Source organism: Gossypium raimondii, chromosome 10 (genome assembly GCF_025698545.1).
Source record: "Gossypium raimondii isolate GPD5lz chromosome 10, ASM2569854v1, whole genome shotgun sequence".
In the NCBI taxonomy this organism is placed as follows: Eukaryota; Viridiplantae; Streptophyta; class Magnoliopsida; order Malvales; family Malvaceae; genus Gossypium; species Gossypium raimondii.
This window is the reverse complement of record NC_068574.1, coordinates 52,695,469-52,719,016: the sequence shown is the minus strand read 5'-3', so window position 1 is coordinate 52,719,016 and position 23,548 is coordinate 52,695,469. Positions and strand designations below refer to the sequence as shown.

Genomic DNA, 23,548 nt, shown 5'->3' with positions numbered 1-23,548 from the left:
GTAAAGAGAATCGAATAGTGAGTTGAATGGTTAAATGACATTGATTGAATATGGAAATTGATAATCTATTGTTAAAGGTACATATGTTCAAAACTTAAATAGCATTATATGTTTTGAAATGGCACATTGATTGGCATTTGATGAATAGTATGATTTGGTGAATTCAATTATACTTGTTAGATAAATTGATATACAACGTGCCATAGGTATGTATATATGGTAATGGGATTACTTGGCATGATAGGATGTAAATTGGTTAGACATTAAGCATGACTCTTTTGTGATCATTTACTAATACTAATGTTATATTATCTTGAATCATGAAAGTACTATTGAGCTTTATCGCTTAGCATACGATTTGTTTATTCTATGCAGTGAAGCTCGAAGTTTCGATAGGTGATTTAAACATCTAATCTGTGGTCCTCGACTCAATAACATTTATAATATCTTTTTATTTAATATATGGCATGTACCAAAGTTGTGTTGCCAACCTGATATTTTGCAAACCAATTTGGTCATAATTTGACATTAGGTTAGTAAAAGAACTTTCGTAAGCTCATATAAGACCCAGAAATAATGGAAAATCACGTTGAGATTGAATAATATCGTTAATAGTATATATTTATAAAAGGGCAAATCGTATCCTAGTTGCTCTGGCAATGAATGTGATATTTTGTAGCTTAGACCTGAAAATCAAGTTGGGTATAGGGTGTTATATTATTAGTCTTTGTATTGTTATTTACAAGATTATTTCTAAGGTCATTACTGATAGGTTACAGAAGATGATTATGCATTGTATAGATGAAGCTTAATGTGCTTTTGCCCCTCATTTTAAATAATATAGTGATTGATTTTTATGAAATATTGCATCCCTTTAAGAATAAGAAAAGTAGGAACAAAAAGTATTTGTACTAAATAAGCAAGGTTTATGGTCAAGTCGAATAGTATTTTTTGAAAGCTATGATATTGAAATTGGGTTTCAACCCTGGATGGACTGATTTGGTAATGAGGTGTGTGAAATTAGTGTCGTATTTTATTGCTCTAAATGGCAAGGTATGTGAGGATGTTAAACTGACTAGAGGACTTCAACAAGGGGATATGTTGGAGTCCTTTTTTTTCTTCTTTTTGCAGCAAGGGCATCTCAACTTTAATAAGGATGGTACAGAGTGAAGATAATCTAAAAGGAGTTAAAATTAGCAGGAATAGTTTAGATGTTTCACACTTGTTGTTTGCAAATGACAACATTGTTTTGGGAGAGGCATCAATTATGGGTGCAACATATATTAATGATTGTGAGAATTATTAGTCTTTGATTTATTTTAGTTCTAATGTGTAAAGTATAGTAAGAAGGCTATTATTGGGGCATTGGGTGTTAGGTGTTCAAGTAACCAGAAAATTAGGGGTTGCCTACATTAGTTGGAAGATATAAAAAGACATAATTGTCAGAAATAGCCTCAACGTTTATGGATTTTTGGGTTTGAGCTCTTAAGTTTTTTTGGATTAACACCTACTCTTTTTTTTAATCAAAATTCTAAATGCAAATGAAATAGAAATATATAAATAATATTAATATAATATTTTAATATATTATAAATAAAATATATAAATAAATAAATAAAATATATAAATAAATTCTAATACTAATATATATTAGAATATATATAATAGAATTAATATCTAACATCTAATATAAATTATAAATTATATATTATAAACTCAATAATAAGAAATAAGAAATTCACCCTTGACAGTAATTAATGTTGTATATGTAAATCCTAGATATGAAAACAAGCATAATTCAACCCTAAAGTGAAAAAAAAAATTACGATTTTTTCAAAAAATTGCCCAATTTTAACGGTAAATGTCAGTTGACTGTCATTTTTTTCATTGTTTCAATCTTCCTTGTTATTATCCTCTTTCTTTCTTCTCCTCTAGCTGATATCGTTGTTATGTCCAACCCCCACCACCATCGCATTCCCTCTCACTCCTCACTCCTCACCGGCCCAACCCCCACCACCGCTCTATTCATTCTCGCCACAAAATTGTCTTTTTTTTATTCATAACCTATTCAACACTTAGCACATTTGTTTATCTTTTTATTATTATTAGAAATTGTTTTTTCTTCATCGAATGAGGGTTGTTCTAAAGGATGGTTTTGGCGTCCCTTTTTTTTGGAGATTTTAAAGTAACCCACAATTAGGGATGTTTTGAAGGACCTAATGATTTTCATAGCTCCTTTATGGATTGCTAAAATTGTTGGTGTTTTAGTCGGATGGGCTTAGAAGCCAAAGTGGGCAAATATAGGCAGACAAATGATGATTTATTATTCTGTCTCTAAAGATTCATCCCCCGCATCTTTAAATTCTTCATCTACAATTTTTAATCTCATTTCAAGCTTGAATTCGATCAGATTTCTATTGCCTAGTTGCGTCTCTTGGATTTCAAATTATGAAGCTCAAAGTGATCCTTTTTCTTTGCCACCCACCCTTGATTCAAATTGCGGATTCGCTATTTCAACATTTGGGTTTTCCTTTTAATGTTAGAGGGAAAGAAATGGCATGGAGGTTGGGACAGTGAGAAATGAGAAGGAAGGCGGTGACAATAAGGGTTTAACACAACGACGACGTAGTTAAAGGGGAAGAGAGAAAGAGGAGAAGAACAAATAAGATTGAAACAATGAAAAAAATGATCGTGAACTCACATTTACCATTAAAATTGGATTGATTTTTGAAAAAATCGTAACATTAAGAGTGTTAATCCAGAAAAAAAAAAGAAAATTAAGGGTTTAAACTCAAAAACCCATAAACGTTAAGGGTATTTTCGACAATTATGCCAAATAAAAAAGTTTCCTTCTAGATGTTAAAGGACAATATCAATGATTGTATCAAAAGATGGAGTACTATGCTATTATTACAAGGGAGTAAATAGGTTTTCATCAAATTAGTTTTACAATTGAGACATAAGCCATTGTAAGCAAATTTTGGTAGTAGAAGGCAACTTCATGAAAGGTTATTCGTGATCTGGGCTTTGCAATCCTAAGGCCATAGACAATATTGGGTTTTCGCTATTTAAAGAAACTTAATGTTGCATTGTTAGCGAAACAATGCAGGTGTGTTGTCTAATACTACGTTGACTATTTCTCATGTGTTAAAAGCTAAATATTTCCCTAATACAAATTTTTGAAGTCGAAGTTATCAGCTTACCTTTCCCTCACATGGAAGATTATCTAGAGCACTCAATTTATTGGAGGCATGTGTTCGTTGGAAGGTAGGATTAGATTGTAATATTTCAATTTGGGTCAATTTATGGATACCTGGTGAAACACAAACTATAATTTATGGTCCAAGACTTAATTTAGACATTCAACGTGTTTCTCAACTTATTGGTCTTGTGAAAAGGAGTCGTTCATGCCTTTAGCCCAAAGCCCTTAAAAGAGTATGATCGTCCAGTAAGGTAAGAATTCTAGTCTTTACATTGTTGGTGGTGGTTATAAAATGTTGCAAGTGAAGGAAATCCTTTCTACCAATTTACACGGAATACAAAAACTCCTACAACAAGTTATGGTTTTAAGATTTGAAACTAAAGGTTCGTTTTATACAAAGGAGACTTTAAATTGAGAATAAACTAAAGGTAGCATTTAAGGTTTTAAGATTTAAAGTTTAAGGCAGTAGATGTTAATAACTCTAACAAATGTTAACAATAGAGGTGAAGCCAATAAATTTTTGGGGCAATTTTAAATTAAAATTTTATAAGAGTTAAATGTAATTTCATTATTGTATTAAATTATAACTTTATTGTTTTTATTAAGAACTAAACAAAATTTCTTATTCTTTAGGAGTCCATGTGTAATTTATCATGGTAATTTAAAATTTACAAACTAAAAGATTTAAAGGAATAAATTCTGTTTAAGAGAGTCGAGAACCCCATCAACCTACTACATATTATCAATTGAATTAAAATTGAAGTTATTTAAAATATATCATGAATAATATGGTTTTTTTATTATAAAAGATGTTTTAGTTAAAAAAAGAAAGAAAGAAAGGATTACCTTGCCGTCGAAATGAAATTTTTTGCTAATCCTTTAATTTTTAAGAAATTATAAGTTAATGTAAAATAAAATTGACTTAATGATAAATTTGGCCACTAATGTGTGTATGTTTTGTCAAAATGACTCTAGTTGTATTTTTGAACCTTTTTACCATCAACCTTCAAATTTTTTTCAAACTATTTTTTCGAATAAATTCAATGTTTAATCTTTCTTTAAATGTTTTTAGAGAATTACGTTTATTTTAAGTAATAAATCACATCTCATTAAAAATGTTCCACATCATCCCCATTAACGTTTTAACAGCACTTTCGTTAAATTTGTTAAGAAAAGCAGTTTAAAAGAAAAACAAAATTGATGCCAAAAAATAAAAATACAATTAAAAGCATTTTAACAAAACATGCAAATGTTAATTAACCAAATTTATGATTAAGCATGATAAGATTCTACTTTGAACTGTTTGAAACAACTTTTTAACTTCATCCTTAAAAAGGATTGTAAATATAAAGATTCGACTATCACCTTTGATCGCATGAATTCATTGGATAAATATATGTAATTTAAAATGGTAATTAAAATCCTGTAAGTAAGAAAACAGAAGAGTTTGGAAGGTATGATTTTAAGAGGATTGGATCAAGTGCCGCTTATTTGAGTTGGATCCAGTTAGAATTGTCTATATTTATAAATCATTAAATAAGTTGATTTTTCAAATGTTTTATCTTTAATTAGTATTAATAATTTTATATTTTTTCATTTATTAATTTTTTATATAAGCAATATAAAATTTTTAAAATATTTTTAAAAATGATTCTAAATTTATTTTAATTTATTTTTGATATTTCATCTAAGTGAATTTGACATTATACTTCAATAATTATGATAAATCACATCATACTTAATATAGCATCTTAAGTTTCAACCCTAATTTTTTACAACAATGTTAAATATCTAAAAGCAACAAATCATATTTTTTCATGCATTTTTTAGAAGTGCTTTCCTTTCCCTACACCGTAACAACAATGTTAAATTAACCCGTAACAGAAGAGAAAGGGTTGGAGGAGCAGGAGTTTTCTCCATGCTTCTTTATTGTGATAAAAGAATTATTAAGACAAAAATCTTATTTTCTTTTCTTTTTATTACTACCCGCTTTTATTATTTTTTATTTTTTGAATATATAAGCAACATATTATTTTTTAAATATTTATATTTATATTGTAGTATTTTTAGTAGGTTAAAATATACCATCATTGTACTTTAAGAAATTAAAATCACTCCTCTTATTTATCATTGAAAATTTTAAATAATTTATATTAAAATTTCTCAAATTTAACATGTTATGATTGAAGACTTAATTTCTAAGTTTTCAAGTAAATGACTAAAAGTATAGAAAAGCTTAAGGTTAAAATTTTAAGTACCAAATAAATCTAAATTATTTAAGTAACAAATAATTACAGCCAATTTTATAAAATAGACACCAATTGTCGGGCCTACTGATACTGAAGTGTTGGCAACACCTGAAATATTACCCTGGCTTGTACTAATATGACTCTCCCCTTGTAAAAGGAATTCATTTTTCAATGTATTTAGAGTTCCTTTTGGAAGAGATCAGATCACATCCTCGTCTCCAAATCCATATATGGGGCTTTTTACATAAATAAGTTGAAAAAAAAAAGTTTTACTGAAATAGGGTGTCAGAAAGAGTATTTACCAAAATGGGTTACTTTTTTCATTGGAGCCTATTAGATAGGCGCAATGAATAAAAAAATAATAATTTTTTTAAATAAAATATTTTTTATATTTTTTAATAATTTTTTAAAAAATACGGGTCAAAATACGGTCAGCAATTGGGGTCGGTGGCGCCTATCGGGTGGCGCCAATGAAGGTGCCTCATAGAGAGGCGCCAATGAAGGTGCCTTATAGAGAGCGCCATTACTAGACTGTCCATGGGCGGGCCGGCCCAAAAAATTTCGGCCCGACTCCTAGGCCCGGCTCAAATATGGGCCTAAAATTTTGTCCAGGCCCGGCCCGGGAAAAAATCATATGCCCAAGCCCGGCCCGGCCCATTTTTTAAATAAACACCAAATTTTTTTTAAAAAATATTTTAAAAATAAAAAATAAAAATATATTTATTGTATTCGGGCCGGGCCGGGCCCGGGCCAAAAAAGTTGTGCCCGAGGCCCAGCCCGTTTTCTAAATTGGCCTTTTTTTTGCTCAAACCCATATTTTGGGCCTATATTTTTACCCGAACCCTCCTATATTTCGGGCGGGCCATCGGTAGGCCGCCCGACCATGGACAGTCTATGGCGCCAAGGCCTCATAAATTTAGGATTATGTTATAAATTTTGTGTTTGTAATTATTTAAAATTTAATTTATTAGTAATAAATTACTAAATTACTAATAAGTTACTAATAAATTTATAACATAATCTTAAATTACTAACAAATTAATTATAAAATAATTACAATATTCATACAAAAATTACAATATTACAATATATACCAACATTCAATATTCATACAAAATTATAATATTACAATATTCATACAAAATTACAAAATTACAGTATTCATATAAAATTGCAATATTTTTGTTATTAATTATAAATTATAAATTATCTATATTGTAATTTTTGTATGAATATTGTAATATTATAATTTTGTATGAATATTGCAATTTTTTGTATGAATATTGTAATATTATAATTTTGTATGAATATAGTAATGTCGGTATATATTGTAATATTGTAATTTTTTGTATGAATATTGTAATTATTTTATAATTAATTTGTTAGTAAATTAGGATTATGTTATAAATTTATTAATAACTTATTAGTAATTTAGTAATTTATTACTAATAAATTAAATTTTAAATAATTACAAACATAAAAATTTATAACATAATCCTAAATTTATGAGGCCTTCATTGGCGCCTAGACCTGTCCATGGGCCGGGCCCAAAAAAATTTCGGCCCGACTCCTAGGCCCGGGCCCGGCCCAAAATATGGGCCTGAAATTTTGTCCAAGCCCGGCCCGGGCAAAAATCATAGGCCCAAGACCGGCCCAGCCCATTGGCGCCTCTCAGAATGGCACCACCATTGGCGCCTCCCAGGTAGGCACCACCATTGGCGCCTCCCAGATAGGCGCCAATACTATGTATTATACGGGTTCTATACTAACCCGAAAAAGTATAAAATTATATTTTATTCAAAAAAAAAATTTTATTATTATTTTATTCATTGACGCCTATCTAATAGGCTCCAATGAAAAAAATAACCCATTTTGGTAAATACTTTTTCTGACACCCTATTTCAGTAAATTTTTTTTTTTTCAACCTAGTAAAAAACCCCCATATATGCATATATAAGCAGGTATTAAGAAAACCAAGAAGAAGAATTCGAACGCCGTCAAACATAAATCTATAGCACTGTAAATTCCAAAGGTCTGCACTGTATTCCAAGAGGTTAACACATAATACAAAGACATGTTATTCGTGTATGTTCTCCGAACATTCTTACAAACATAGGTTTTACAACAGGAGTAAAGATGAACACATGATACAAGGTTCACACTTTTTTATAGTCATATCATCATATTAAGATTCAAACTCTTTTTAACAGTTTTACCATACCGTTAGCTTTCAAGACTGGTCTTGCTCCATGTGGTTCACATGGTAAGTCCCTTCGTTCTTATGGTGTACCTCCACCTTGAACTTCTCTTCCTTGTCTCCTCTCTTCACTTTAAGAACCATGTTGAGTTTTGCAAAATCTTCCAATACCTATTTGCATATTCAAAAACTTAGCACCCGAATGAAACTGATTTTGCAGTTGTTCAATCATATGTTGATTGTAAACTAGGTTGAATGATTTTTAGTTCTTGGACAACGAATTGGAAGGTCATATTTTCAAGCCCATGTTCGGTTGTGGATTGGATAGGGATATAGAATAAACACATACACATGGTTATATAACATTGTATGACACATTCTCCCATAACACAGTTACATTTTCAATCAAACACACGACTTATATGCATACAAAGATGCATAAAGGAAAGGATAAACACGTTGACAAGAGCAGCAAGCAGCTCTATGTTATTCAGATTTGGATGTCAATATCACAAATGTATTTGGGGTGGAGGATCATATTCTCATACTCCTATCCGGATATAAAGAACTTATGCTCTAACTTCCATAAGAATCTCAAACATCACACTAAATGGGATGCAGTTAAAATAACCAAATCACATACCAATTACGTTAAAACATGACAAAGATTCGAGGAAATAGGAACAGTTTGGTGCTTACCTCAGCGTTGGCATGAACTATTTCTTTAAGTTCGTAGGGCAGAAGGGAATTGGATCTCTGTTGTATGGTCTTCACAGCATGATCCGCAGCATCCTGAACTACGGGATCATTTGTGGCCACCGCTTGCAGCATTGGTCCTTGGACATCTGATCATAATTTAATATAAATTCCCAATGAAGTTTCAAATAAAACTATACGTAAAAAATTACCAATTTTCTTGGGACTTCAAAACCAATATTAACATAGAATTTCTCTCTTATGCAATTAGCCGATGTTTGATATTGCTTTCTTATCTTTGTTCATTTTTTGGGGTTTAAACACTAAAAAATTCCAAAAGTAATTATATTTGATTTCCTATCAGTGTTAATATATCTAGCATATCTACACACTATATCACCAATAAAAACCTAATTTTTAGAGTAAAAATTAATTATAAATATTCAAAATATTCAAAAAAATTAAAATTCGTTGTTTAAAAAACCCATCTCAAATAGAACGAAAAAAAAAATCAAACTCTACTATTTTAATCCGCTTTCAGCAATCAACGGATCATAATTTTAAAGAAAACCCAGTAATCTCGTAAAAAAAGTATTCAAACGAAAAGGAAAAAGTTCAACAACCTTTCTTGGCACCAAGATCACAAGCGGTAAAAGAAGCGGAACTATCAGCATCACCAGCATGTTTAAACTCCTGCAATTCTTTAAAATTCATCCAAGGTTTAACCCAAACTTTGGCTTCATAAAGCTTCTTTTTGCCGGCGTCGACAGCTTCCACCGTCAAATGGTGAAGCGTCCCCGCCACAACTTGCTCGCTTGCTTTCACAACCCTCACAAACTCCACCATTGCATTTTCTTTCTTGTTGTGCTCGTCGACGGCAAAGCGTGCTAGGTTTTCGAGCTCGACGCTGTTTTGGGAGCCTTGGGAAGGGTGGACTCCGCCCAAAGTAGTGGTTGTCGCCATTGTTTCAGGGCAGAAGGTTGATTCAGCGATTAAATTGTTGAACAACAGAATTGGGATCGATATAGAAAACAAAAGGGAGAATAGAAAATTGGGGTTTTGCATTTGGGTGGAAACTGAGAATTTTTCCGGGAACAATTGGGGGAATTTTTATAGTGAATTTGGATCGAAGCTTCGACCTTTCGGTTTTTTGCCGCAATATTTTGGCACGTGAGTAGCACGTGTCAGTTGAAATAAATTACTTTTGCTTAATAGTTAAGCAATGATAAAAAAAGACAAAGAATGAAAACGTATTTTTCTTTTTGGAATAAATAACGTAATTTGGACATTAACTCAATGATGATAATAATGATAATAATAATTATTATACTTATTTTTTGGACATTTATGAAAAATAAATAAAATAATACATTTAAAAATTCGATATAATTTTGTTAATTGAGTTTTAACTCAATTAATATTAATATTATTGTTAGTACAGAATAACTTAATTTCAAGTACGTTGAAGTTTGTTATCTTCTTATTTAAATGTTAAAAAATTAATAATTTTAGCTATTTTATAAAAATAAATATAAAAATAATTTATGATAAAATTAATGTTAAAAAATTATACTATACAATTTATGTTTTAATCTTTCAACAGTTTATGCTATATTTTACGATATTTATATTATGCTAAAATATTAATTAATATTTAATAATAGCTTGTTTTAAGTATTTATATAATATTGATATTTGAAAGAAAAATAAATCAAATAAAAATGTTTTTATTAAATAATTTATATATAAGTAACTATTTTTAAAAAATATAGAGATTTTTTAAATAATTTATATAGAAAGAAACTATTTTTTTAAAAAATATAGAGATTTTTTAAATAATTTATATAGAAAGAAACTATTTTTTTTAAAAATATAGAGATTTTTTAAATATAAATAATTTGACAAATATTCAAAAAAATAAAAATAAAACAAGGGCGTGGATTTTCGCGCCAAAACAACTCAAAATTTCCGTACGGCTCCTCTTTCCCAAAGGAAATAAATTTTTTTTTCTCTTTTCTGTTGTTTTACATTTTCTCACTCTTTTCTCTCTCACTACAAAATCTTTTCTAACAAAAATCAAATCATTGCATTTAAAAAACAAATCAGACATTTTCTCTCAAAGAAAGAAAGATAAACAAATCAGAAATGTGAAAATAAAAACAAAACCCCCCCATAAATCTTTCCTTATAAAAAAAAAAAACAAAAATTCAAAACTCCGATTCGTAACGCTTCCATTTTGCTTTGCATTTCAATTCCTCAAAATTCTTTTTTTTTTTTGGTTATTTTGTTAGGGTTTCTAGCTTTTCTTTGATTCTTCTTGTTTTGTTTTCTCCCCAAAGAATGACAACGTTGCCGCCGTCTCTATCTCCTTCTCGTTCCCAGACCACTTGCGCTTCTCTCCTTCAAGAATTACAGGTTTTGTTCTTCATCTCTTACTTACTTTTTCTTTTTTTTTTGTTGGAATTTTTGTACTTTTTGTGGAATTTTTTACTAAGATAGTCAAATTAACAGTTGTTTTTCTTTTATACTTAGATAATATGGGATGAAATAGGAGAAAGTGATGGAGAAAGAGATAAGATGCTGTTGGAATTGGAGCAAGAATGCTTGAATATTTATAGAAGAAAAGTTGAAATGACAAGAAAGTGCAAGGCCGATTTGCAGAACTCATTGGCTCAATTTGAATCCGAAATCGCCAAAATCGTCTCCTCCCTCGGCGAGCATTCCTTCTCCTTCTCAAGGGTTTGTTCATTTTTCTTTTCTCTTTCTAACATTGTTATTGTTATGGAATTGTAGTTGTTTACACAATTCACTTCAATTTAGATAGTTTTAAGAAACAAAAACAAAAAAAAAAATGTAATATTGAATAAAAGGCAGAGCATTTAACGTTAGAGATTTTATTTTGCGTTTTTGGCGATCTTCATTTTGTGATGTAACGTCAGGGTTGATATTTATCGCAATGGATCATAATACCATTCATGTCCACAACCGCCATAAAGGTGATGCAAATGAGTCTAAGAAAGACTCCTACCGCAACTTAAATCCTTTATTTCAGGCACTAAAGCTTGCATTTTCTAATGTTACGTTGTGTTGTTGCTTTGGATCAAAAGTTAATAATAATAATTTATAAAATTATACTCATTTTTTAAGACAAAAGGCATTAGTGTACTTACATATATATAGAGTTATGCTATGATTGGTGTTACCTTTTAGTTATGTATTTATTAGTTTTTATTTATTTAGTTTATAATTTTTCTTTTCATCGGCCTTTTAAGAAGCAAAAGCCAATAATTAAAGAGAGTAGCTAAAACAGCAACCATTGTGTATGTTTGTTGTTGGTATTTAGTAGAAAATGCTTCATGTTTGTGTGAAAAATGAAAAACTGTATAGCCACGAGGATAAAAAAATGGTCCATTAGCATCTTAGGGTATATATTTGCTTTATGTTTCCCTATTGAATTCCTTATTATGTGTCGCTTTGGCCCCTTAGCATTTGTGCGATAATTTGTAATATGTTATAGTCAACAGTTTACATGTGAAGTATCTAAGTTCTAAATGGTTTACAATTTTTATGCTGCATACCATCTTTTGATTTGTTCTGTTTATGCAATTTGAGTAGTAAAATGGCGCTCAAGCAGCAAGTATCTGCTTTAAGACTGTTTGGGATTTCTGCTACATTCTTAAATCTCAACATATGAAGTGCTTTTTTGTTATTTGTCTTGGAAAGAAGAAAAGGAAATGTCTGAGAATAATTGTTATATCATTTGAAAGATGGCCCTTTATTTGTAAAATTGTGTACGACATGGATGGGAACTACAAGTGTTCACTTTGCTTTTAAGAGTTTATTGAGGATGTAGTGAACACTTAGTGCAATATGATCTGCATAAACCAGCCCTTATATGTCTAAAATTCATTATGAGAAAGTGTACATTAGCTACTACCTCAGGATATATCTGCTACTTAACTTCTGTTTTTTGCCCTTTATATTGTCTGTTGATGTGGCTTATTTCTGCAATTTGAGAAGGGAAAGGGCACTCTCAAGCAACAAATATCTTATATAAGACCTGTTTTGGAGGAGTTGAGGTCGAAGACGAAGCAAAGAGTGAAGGAATTTACTGAAACACAATCACAGATTGTAAAGATATGTGCAGAAATAGCTGGCAATGGTCAGTCTATGATGTCTTCTGATCCACAAGTAGATGAGCGTGATTTGACAGTCAAGAAACTAGGGGAGCTTAAGTCTCATCTACAGGAGCTTCAGAATGAGAAGGTGATAACTACTGTCTGGATTTTAAGCTGTATTACTAGTGCTTTGGCTTGCCTATTCCACTGGTTTTTATGCTTTTTACTTAATCTGCAGATTATCAGGCTACAGAAAGTTGACAGCCACATTAGTATGATTCATGAGTTGTCAGTAGTGATGTCCTTTGATTTCTTGAAGACAGTTAGTGGCATTCATTCGAGCCTGATTGATCCTGCAAATGGTCAATCAAAGAGCATCAGCAATGATACTCTTGCTAAATTGACAGGTGTGGTTAATTCACTGCAGCAAGAGAAGCAAAAAAGGTTACAAAAGGTGACATTTTGGGGATTTAATCAATATTTTTCATGTATTGGCACATTGCATGTCTCCATAAGTAGATGCCCCTAGATTTATATGCTTATGCAGATACATGTCTAAGTATTGGTGCTTACTCTTGCCTAATGATCTATATAATTTTTCTTTCCTTCACTTCAATATTTCTGCAATGATGAATGTTTTGGAGTTTTGAGATGGAAAGATGTTGCAATCGTATGTAGCAATGAGCAAAGGCTATAAAGGACTAGAATCATGAAAAATTAATTGGCTTTCTGCTCTTTGGTAAAACTAAAATCATGTCCAGTATTTGGAAGGAACTTTTGCTTATCATGTATTGCATAAAATTTTGTTCCACACTAAATCTTATTTATAAGTCAGAATCTCAAGGAGTTGCTTACTTAATAAGGTCTGAGCAGTTTTGTCAAGGTGCATACTAAGATGCACTGCCAGACAACAAAAGCACCTTTGATATTTTCTAGCTAGGTGCATTTGACCAATTGCCTTTCCTTTTGAGGTGTTAGATGCAAAAAAAGATTGCTTTAAAGTTCTCTTGCATTTTGTCTTATTTTCACCTTTAATAGTAAAAAAAGGGAAAAAAAAAAAGAAAAAAAAAAGAGAACAATATCAAAGTCTTTATTTCTCAATATTTGAGTGTTCATCAACAAACTTGAGACCATAGACAAACTCTGCATATTGGCAAAAAAAAAAAAAAAAAAAAGAGGAAAAATTTGCCTGTTTTGTGGAGAAAAGTTGATCACTCTTTATATCTTAAGCTCATTTTGTAGATATACAGACACACATTTTGCTCCTTATTTTACTCAAGCGAATACTTTCCTTGTGACCTCAAGCAGTATAAGGGTTCTAGTGCCTTGCATGCTTATTGTGCCCTAAAGAACACTGGGTCTGGGTAGTTAAAAGTCATTGAAATTAAACTAAACTGGCGTAAAAGAAATTTACAATTTCTCTAGTGTATATATGTTAGTTGGTTAACCATTCTGCTTGAGGAAATGAATTTCTTACTGACCAAGTACTTTCTTTTGGTGCTTTTGTTGAGAGTGAATTTGTAGGATGGGAAAAACTAAAGTGTTTTATAGCATTTTAATGTTCCAAGAGAGTCTCAGTTGGGATGTTTCTTTTCCCAGTATCATATTTGCTTTGTTAACGCCTGCATTGATTGCTGTACTTTATAATTGATTTCAATTAAATAATTTGATTAGTTCTTAAACTGCTCAAGCATTCACAACTTTCATGTCGTGATCAATTTTATTGATGGAATTGCTTTTTTTAGAAGAGCCAGGATGTTTTATCTCAATCTTCTGTAAGTTCAATAGTTATTGAGAAGGATCATCCTCCATTTTTAGCTGTTGCGCAAGTTCACCAGGAAGACACCATACAATCATAAAAGCTGATTTGTCTAGGTGTCCCTAGGTTTAGGATGATAACGTGTATAGCTTTTCAACAAGGATGTTTTTACTTTTCCCTCAATCTTCAATAAGTTCAAAAGTTATTGAGAAGGAACACCCTCTGTTTTTCAGCTGCTATGCAACTTAAGTAGGGAACTGTTATATGGACAGAAAAACTGCCTTGTTTAGGTGTTCCTAGTTTGTAAGATTATAACATGTATAGCTTGGGAGAAGAACAGCTCCTAAGAATTGGAACAGATGGCAGAATTGTAGATTACTTTGTACAGTTGGTTGCTTCATACTTTAAAAGTTAAGTCGTGGGCCAAGAGGTCTCCCTTGCAAGTTCTTAAAAGTTGAAAATTAGTTTTCAAATTTAGGTGGTTAGCTTTCAAGACTAGCTCTATAATGCATTGACTCTTGTTTTTCTTGAATATCTTTATGTCGGTTTCTTAAAGACAACTGTTTTTTTCCAGTACATGAAAGACTTTTAAACTATTCCATGTCATAACATGGAATTATCGAGGAAATATGGTAGAACAGTCTTCATTTTAGCTGTTCTGTTCGGTAAGTAATTTTCATAGAAATAACGGGTATGGAAACATATTTATGGTCAATACACTCTGTTCTACCTGGATTATTATCTTGTTTATAATGTTTTTTCATCTGTATTTTTTTTTTCCTGTAATTAAGAGATGCTGATAACTGAGGTTCTTTCTGTAAGGTAACAACTTCGAGTGTCATCCAAAAACTTCTAATATTGGCTCTCTTTTTCAGTTTGCCTGAGGATTGATTATTTCTGTTCTTGCATTTATATGTTGGTATGTGGACTTCTTTAAGTCTTTATTCTTAATTTCATCTTGTTTTATGTGTAGCTTCAATGTCTTGGGAGCACTTTGATAGAACTATGGGATCTCCTTGACACACCACCTGATGAGAGAAAGAGATTTGAGCATGTTTCTTCCTTGATTTCTTCGTCAGTTGATGAGGTCTTGAGACAAGGATCCCTTGGTCTAGATATCATTGAGCAGGTTCCCCCTTTTTTTTTTAAAAAAAAAAAAATAGAACTGTCAATATTCCAAGATTATTGTACTTTCCTCTTAATGTTGAACATTCATTGTTATGTCCAGATTGAGCTTCAAGTTCAAAGTTTGAATGTGCTGAAGGCTAGTAAAATGAAAGAGTTGGTATTGAAGAGGCAAAATGAACTTGAGGAGATCTATAGAGGAGTTCATATTGACGTAAACAGTGATGCAGCACGGCAGATTCTTATCAACCTCATAGAATCTGGTTCTACCAACTGAACTTTTTTCTAAATTATCCAATCTTCTTGAAACTATTTAATGTATTTTTTGTTTTCATTTCTATAAGCAGGCAATCTTCATTTCATATATTGATTTAATTTCTAGAGTCCCACAGTTTGTCTTACGTAATAACTATCTGAGTTTTCTTTTTGGCATCTTTGGTGCTATGTGCATTTTCTTTGGAAAAATTCATTTCCTTTTGTAAATTTCTTTTTCTTTTTGCAATAATGGGTTGAATTGTTCATGTGAAAATATTTTGTTGATATGTTATGTGATTAGTATTCGCCAACATGCATTTGCAGATAATGTTGATCTGTCCAATCTACTTTCAAGCATGGATGATCAGATTGCAAAAGCCAAACAGGAAGCTTTAAGCCGGAAGGATATTTTGGACAAGGTAGATAAATGGAAACATGCATCTGAGGAGGAAAAATGGCTTGATGACTATGAAAAGGTAAATCTTTCTTTGAGAAACTATTGGAATGTTTTCTGTAGCATTAAGTTTTCAAAAGAATTTTTATTTTGAGATCCTTACTTTGCCTGCATCAATAATGCTTTTTAACAGTGTTCTTAGGTGTGTGCCTAGGTGCATTAGACCAAGGTAGTTAGTATTATACTCGTGGACGTACCATTTTTGTTTTGGTACATATTGGTATGAATGTATTTCAATTTACTGTTTCGGATTTATTGGTATTTTTGTTGTTCCCATTTACTACTAGAATGGGATGTTCCTGCTGGTACGGGCGGTACCTGTACAGAATTAACTTCCTTGTATTAGACAACAAAAGCATCTGCAGAGTTTAGACCCTTTTGGATGAGATGCATTTGATCAAGCGCACTTTTTTGTGAGGCTATGAGTGCAAAAAACTTGCATAAAATCTCTTTAGTTTATTTCTTTTTAAAAATCATTAACTATAACTTTACTAGTAAGAAAGGAGATATATCAAACCCTCCACTTCTCAATATCTGAGCATTTAACATATGGACATGGAATCATAAGGAAACCATGTATATTGACCAATGAAAGAAAAATAAAATTTTGGTATTGAACTGCTCTTCACTTTGGTAAGTATTTCTGTGTATTAAACCTTGGCAATATGCGGGATCTAGTGCCTAGATTGCACCTTTGTCCTCATGACAACAATGATCTTTAAATATGCATGCCTTAGTTTCATATTTTCTTTTGCAAACATGACTGCTGTCATGTTCTAGAACGGGTAGCCCAGCATTGCCAAGGCATGGGCCTAGACCGGACTAAGCATTGCACCTGAACATTAGACAACAAAAGCATATAGATCTCTGGCGAGGTGTAAATGAATATGATCAAGTGCATGTGTATTCAATAACAAGGACCATTTGGAAATCATGTGTATTGGCCAATGAAAGATTAAAAAAATTTTGCATGATTTTTAGATAAAAGGGACCAGTTGTTAGTGTTTGCTATCATATCTTAAGCTAATTTATATGTACACGGTCACACATAAAAACACAAATTTATATATATTGCCTTGTCTGCGGCAAGTGCTTTTTCCACACCTTGCCTTTTGAGTAATATAAAGGGTTCTAGTACCTAGAATACCTTGTGCTCTTGGCAACATTTGGCTGGCCTTACATTTCTTAAAATTTTTTCTAATTCAAATTCATATTTACTGTTTTTTGAAGAAAAATTAATAATAATTTTGTTTTGTCATTTCTTCTAATATTAATAACTAGCTACTTATACTATATTAGAGAATCAAATATTCACTGAGTCAATGGAGTATATAATTTAAATAAATTATCCTTGAGATAGTACTGAACCAGTTTTCCTCTTTGAAATTGCTTTAGCCAGTGAAATGCTTCGGTAGTTTGCTATCTTTGTGGTGGAAATTATTGATGTCTATTTTGGACTTTGGAGCTATAATTTCATTTTTCTTATATGCAATTTTATTTTTATTATTTTTCTTTTATACAGGATGAGAACCGGTATAGTGCAGGAAGAGGAGTGCACAAAAATCTGAAACGTGCAGAGAAAGCTCGCATTCTAGTTAGCAAATTGCCATGTAAGCTTCTAGTAGTAATCTTACATCTTGAAGTAGGTTTCTGTGACATATTAACTTAATCTCCTTTGTTAAATAGAAAACATGCTTTATTGCAATGCAAGATTTAGTTGATTTGCTTATATGCTGGCTGTTTCTTTTTATATATGTTACCAATATCATGCATTTGATTCATTTATATTACCTTTCAATGAGTAGGCAACCGGGTGATATCTGTTTGGTTCGGTCGGGTTTTTTAGATTTTTTGAACTGTCCATCATAATTCGGTTCGGTTCTCGGTTTTTGCATATTAACTCTTTTTTTTTATATATTTTAGACTTATTTTTATAAAATGAGCTTTGTTTTATGGCTTTTGAATATTATTTGACAAAATTTCAAGGTCTTTTTCATAAATATTTCCAATAAACAAAAATTTTTAAAATATTTTCACTATTTTAAGTATAAAATATTTATTTTTATATCATAAAAAATTAAAATTAATTATATATTAATAAAAATAGAATTTGGTTTGGTTTTGTGTAACCGTGGTTTTTGAACTTGCATTCTATACTGTCCAAATATCTCGGTTCAGGTCGGTTTTTGATTTGGACAGTGTTTTTGCTCACCCCTAGTTATGCTTGTCCAGTTGATGTGGTTAAATAATTTGCTTACTGTAATTTGTTCTGTGACTTCTTTTATGATACATTCCAGCATTGATTAAAATCTGTAGCTTTAAATTTTTTCCCCTGCATCCTCAACGCTTCTTAAAGGACTGCATTATTATTTTTTTACTTGAAGTTTATGCTGTATTATTCTGACTCAGGTGTGTATCGCATACAAGTATGTGTCTTACATTGGTATGTTTAATATTTTCTAAGCATTTTTCATGTATTTTGAGGGTCTTTGGAGTATCATATCGCATCCCTATGTAAATGTGTTGAACACATCTTGTATACAAGCTGGGGGGAAACCTATAAAGTGGTATGAAGAAGGAAAGTCTGGCAAATATTTCTACACAATGTTTGCTTTCAGCCTCACCAGATTTTCCTTGTGATCTGTAAATTCCAAAGTAATTTTGCAGTCTTTTAAGAACTCTCTTCCTACTTCTACTTGTGCTCCTAGTTGGAATGTTATGCTAAGGTCAGGCGATTAATTGAGCTGATCTGAGCTTGACTTGAAATTCAAAGCTTCGAAACTTGATTTGAGTTTAATCAAGTTCCACTTCTAAAATTAGATCTCAATTCGAGATAGAAATTTGAACTACTTGAGTTTGTTCGATTAGGCTCTTTTACTTAACGCCCTCAATTTTCATGCTCAACTTCAAATTTTATTATTTATTCCTGAGCTTAAGCTCCAGTTTGAAATGAGATTTTTCAGTATAGTTAAAAGGTAAAAAGACCTCAATCAAACTCGTGTGATACTTTAATCAAGCATTAAGGTACTCGAATTTGATCTGCTCAATAGCTCAAACTCGACTCAACACCACACAAGTCTAATTTGAGAATTTCTGAGAAGGATCCACAAATAATAACTGAATTATTGCCAAGTATGAAATAATGGTGATACTTATCAACTCTAGTGATTGCATATCTGGATAAGAAACTGGAGGCCTGGGGGCATATGATGCAGACATTTATTGACTGCCGCTGTGCATTTTGGCTTTTACTGCCTGCATATATTTGGTTTTAATTGCTAATAGTGAAGCTTTAAAAGAACCAAAGTTGCCAATGTCTGTTCCTATCTAGAGGTCCACGACACATTTATGATGTTTATAATTGTGTGCATAAGTGCTTTATCTTGAACTGCATTGACAACATGATAATTTCACGGATTGTCTATGACCTAAAGAGAATCATATTGAAAATTTTGACTATTTTTTAAAAGTTTATGAAACTTTACCGAAAGATAGGTTTGCATTGGTGATTGTATTCATATTTTTTAGTGCTTAATGTCTGTCATATAACTTAATCTTCTTTTTGTTGGATAGCTATTGTTGAACATTTGACTGCAAAATTAAAAGCTTGGGAGCTTGAGAAAGGAATCCCTTTTCTGTATGACAAGGTAAGTGGCTTATGATTTGTGTTTTGTTTAAAATAATAGTTTGTTTTGATTGTTTATCTCAAAACTGGTTTATTATTGCAGGCTTCACTCTTAGATATGTTGGAGGAGTATACCGTGTTACGCCAGGCAAGAGAGGATGAAAAGCGTAGATCTCGGGTATGATTGTGAATTTTACTATTTAATCAGGATGATAACTTCTCAATGTTAAACCTATCCCCCCGCCCCTTTCCCCAACAAAAAGAATTACATATTGATTTGTAAAGCATGAATGAAAAGCTACCTCATCTCATCTACATCATTGCCACTCAATCCTAATCAACATAGCTGGTCCTTTTTGAGTTCTTGTGTTTGAATAAAGAGATACATATTTGAATGCGACATTCATCCTTGAGTCCTGATAGCAATACATAGCTTCTCATGTGATCAAATGTTATTCAACTTGCTATGGGGATATGAATGTGGCATGAACTAGCCTTTATTCCAATTCTCACAACGTGTCATTGTATATCATGAAGGTATCTGCTGATCTTTGTTCATTTGATTGATTTTGCTCTATCTTTCAGGAGCAAAAACGGCTGCAAGAACAATTTGCAGCAGAACAAGAGGCACTCTTTGGCTCAAGACCAAAAAAGCCGTTGGCTCAGACCAATGCCATGGTTGGAACACCAACCTCTCGCCGTGTTTCTACTCCATCAGGTAAGCATGGTGTTTCAAACTTAAAGGAACGTAGAGAAACCGGTAGGGTTAACAATGTAATCCCAGTAAATTTCGTTGCCCTCCCTAAGGATGATCCCATGTCTCGGGGCAATTAGGACTGCCTTTGCCTTTGCCTTAATCCTGGTTTTAGGACACCCCTCGTAAATGATTCACAACAGAACTTGGAACTCTTTCTCCCAGTCATTTTCTTACATTTTTTACTTGAGATTAGGGATGGGTTTTTTTTTTCTCTATTGTATGACATGAAAGATACTTTTATATAGATATATGATAATCTGTGCATGTGTTATATATATCCTATTTTTTATACCAGTTGTGTACATATATATATATATGATCTTTTAGAAGGATCAAAACTATATCAAAATTTGATTAAGTTTTATACTTTTATGGGTAAACTACACCACAGGTTACCCAACAGGTCACCCAACTATGGGCTGTTTATTTTGGTCATTTAACTATGAATTTTTTTAAATTGGTCACTCAACTAATTGGATTTTTTTTATCGTCCTTTTTTGCTAAATGCCCTTAACTATTGAAGGGGAGGGTGAGGTGGTAGCATAAAAATTGGTATAATAATAATTTTAGCTCTTAATTGTTACATATTATATCAATTTAATCATAATTTTTAAAAATTTGAATAAATATATAAAAATGCATAAATATTTTAAGTATATATAATATAAAACTAGAATTAATAAAAATTGGGTTTCTCTTTTGTGGGGTTTTCTTCATTTGTGTTCTAATATGATTTTAGGGTTCCCACTACGAGTTTTAGATGGAATTTGGGTTTGAAACCAATTTGAGTTGGCTTCAATAGATTTTGGGTAAATCGATGGATTGTTTTGCAGGTTCTTTTGTAGTTAGTTTTGCTAAAGAGGAAGCAGATAGAACAGATGTAACTAAAAACAGAAGCTGTTGAGCAGCATCTGGCGGGGTCAGCCCTGGTTCTTCCATTCTTGCTAAACATATCTGAAAAAGAACTTCTTTGCAGACTTTCAATGGATAAAATTTTGCTAAACAAAGCAATGTGAACAATAGCATAACGAATAAATCAAGTAATGAAACAATTAGTATATTCAAACTTGAATAGGACAAGTCACCATCCATATCAAAATATCAACTAAAATAACAAAACCAACCGACCTAGATAGAGAAGTAAATGATTTTGTGAGCTAAGCTTTCAGGTTGGATTACTACGGTTCTCATCAGACATCTATACACCAAAACAAACATAGCCGTTCGCTGAATTACATATGCTTAGCGGTATTAACATAATTTGAAACCAATACTTACTTACGTTCAATTGAAAAGCATACGATGAAATAAACCCAAAATAATAACCTTAAACACGTGTTAGACCATCTTATTTATTTTATCTAAACACCCTCAAGGTATTCATTTACTTTACCGGATATTATAATTATCGGTGCGTCCCTCGTTTCATGTGTCATAATTCAAATTCATTTACACTTCTTAAACAGACTTAATTATCAATTATATTAGTTTATTTTATTCACTCGTTTCAACCTTTATTAATTGACTCTGATTCAAGAATGGATACACGAACGCAACACACTTGTAATGCATTGGTATGTTCGAAGTAAAATGCGTCCAACGATTATCAATAAAAATTGAAGTAGTGTGTGCCCAACACTCATTGAAATGTTTGAAGTAATATGCGTCCAGTGCTCATAGGTATAAACGGAAGTATCTCCGTATATTTAACCCTATGACATGTCAACTATACTCGTAACTCTATTTGATATCGTTAATAGGACATTGCTCTTTATCAACAATTTTTGAGCATAACAATTCAAAATAACATATCATTAACATGACGCAACCATATAACCACAATGCATATAGGTGTACATATTTCAATTATAACCCAATCATCTCAATTGATCAAATCAATACGTACCACGGATTGTCATTGACAGTAATATTATTTGATTATATTAATTGCCTATCAAAGTGTAAGTTGACGTTATGATAGCACAAACCAGGATAAATATTTGTCAACGGTTTTGGATTTCCCTTTGCTTTTCGATATTTCGGTGTCATCTTTAGCTACGTTCGATAATACATTACGGAAACGTTATCAATTATACAATTCAACACAAAGCTAACAAAATCAAACATGTATGCATTTAATTCACTTTAGTCCTTTCATGCCCTAATATCCGGAACACTCGTAACTTACGATTTATCGGATTAAATCTAAAACTAACTTAGTAAATATAGTACAGGGACCTCTAACTTTCAATTCATGATATAATTTTCTAACAGCTTTCAATCCATTCAATTTGATCTCTAATGTCATAAGTATGCAATTTAAGATTAACTCAAGCTTAATTTAAGACTTTTACTACAAGATTAACTTATTCCTCTATAATTTTAAATCATACTAACTTTTATTAATATAAACCTTTAAACCTAACTTTCTCAAGCTTACTATTCATGGAAAAATTATATCTAAATTTACTAATTCATTAATTTAATTAATGGGTCACTAATTTCTGCTATCATATAATGAAATTCCATCAAAATTTTGAAAGGAAAACATTTCTTACCTATGGATTTTTGGTTCGGCAATGGCAAAGAAGCTAAACAAAATTATATTTTCTTTCTTCCTAACTTGAACGATGAAATAAGATAAAAGGGAGGAGGAAAAACCAATGTTAATGGTCTTTCTCTCTTCCGCTTTCAACATTGATTAATCAATGGTTAATATTTATTCGTGATTAACCAAGTGGGATTTAATGGATGTGATCCACAGCATCCACTATCATTATTTTGTGAATGGCTAAATTATCTTAAGGCCATGGTTTAATTGGTTAATAAGGACTCACTCAAAACTTAATCAATTCTTCACATTTAACTAACCTTGCAATTTAGTCACTATACTATTTATTTTATGATTTAATAAATTTAATTACTAGCTAATCCATTTTTTAATCTTGTATTTAACTCATAATTTTCTCGGTTAAACTTCTCATATAACTCAACTTAAAATTTCCGGTCTGAATTTACTTTTCTAACACTAATGAGAATCGGTTCGTTACAAAAATCAGAAAAATTATATAGAATTGTATAAAATTTGTTTAATTTTGATGTTCCAAGCTT

The 23,548-nt window shown here is 31.4% G+C and overlaps 2 protein-coding genes across 2 annotated transcripts; one reads left to right on the top strand and one right to left on the bottom strand.

The window, feature by feature from the left end:
* Positions 1–7,471: 7,471 nt before the first annotated feature.
* On the bottom strand, positions 7,472–9,470 carry LOC105777356 (cysteine proteinase inhibitor 6). The gene is made up of 3 exons (XM_012600588.2): positions 8,968–9,470; positions 8,348–8,493; positions 7,472–7,819 (listed from the first exon to the last, which is right to left on the bottom strand). The coding sequence occupies exons 1-3, from the start codon at positions 9,407–9,409 to the stop codon at positions 7,682–7,684; spliced, it is 726 nt and encodes a 241-aa protein (XP_012456042.1). The 5' UTR covers positions 9,410–9,470; the 3' UTR covers positions 7,472–7,681.
* A 925-nt stretch (positions 9,471–10,395) lies between these two features.
* Positions 10,396–20,712, top strand: LOC105778038 (65-kDa microtubule-associated protein 5). Its single transcript, XM_012601601.2, has 11 exons — positions 10,396–10,759; positions 10,877–11,083; positions 12,365–12,610; positions 12,701–12,916; positions 15,195–15,350; positions 15,450–15,609; positions 15,926–16,077; positions 17,578–17,665; positions 19,629–19,702; positions 19,784–19,858; positions 20,266–20,712. The coding sequence occupies exons 1-11, from the start codon at positions 10,685–10,687 to the stop codon at positions 20,512–20,514; spliced, it is 1,698 nt and encodes a 565-aa protein (XP_012457055.1). The 5' UTR covers positions 10,396–10,684; the 3' UTR covers positions 20,515–20,712.
* Positions 20,713–23,548: the final 2,836 nt, after the last annotated feature.

Excerpts from the sequence above, each read along its gene's own strand:
- LOC105777356 (XM_012600588.2), bottom strand. The coding sequence starts at position 9,409 with ATGCAAAACCCCAATTTTCTATTCTCCCTTTTGTTTTCTATATCGATC. Across the intron at positions 8,494-8,967 it reads TGATCTTGGTGCCAAGAAAG|ATGTCCAAGGACCAATGCTG; the intron begins GTTGTTGAACTT and ends AATTATGATCAG. Across the intron at positions 7,820-8,347 it reads TAGTTCATGCCAACGCTGAG|GTATTGGAAGATTTTGCAAA; the intron begins GTAAGCACCAAA and ends ATATGCAAATAG.
- LOC105778038 (XM_012601601.2), top strand. The coding sequence starts at position 10,685 with ATGACAACGTTGCCGCCGTCTCTATCTCCTTCTCGTTCCCAGACCACT. Across the intron at positions 10,760-10,876 it reads CTCTCCTTCAAGAATTACAG|ATAATATGGGATGAAATAGG; the intron begins GTTTTGTTCTTC and ends TTTTATACTTAG. Across the intron at positions 19,703-19,783 it reads TCCCTTTTCTGTATGACAAG|GCTTCACTCTTAGATATGTT; the intron begins GTAAGTGGCTTA and ends TTATTATTGCAG.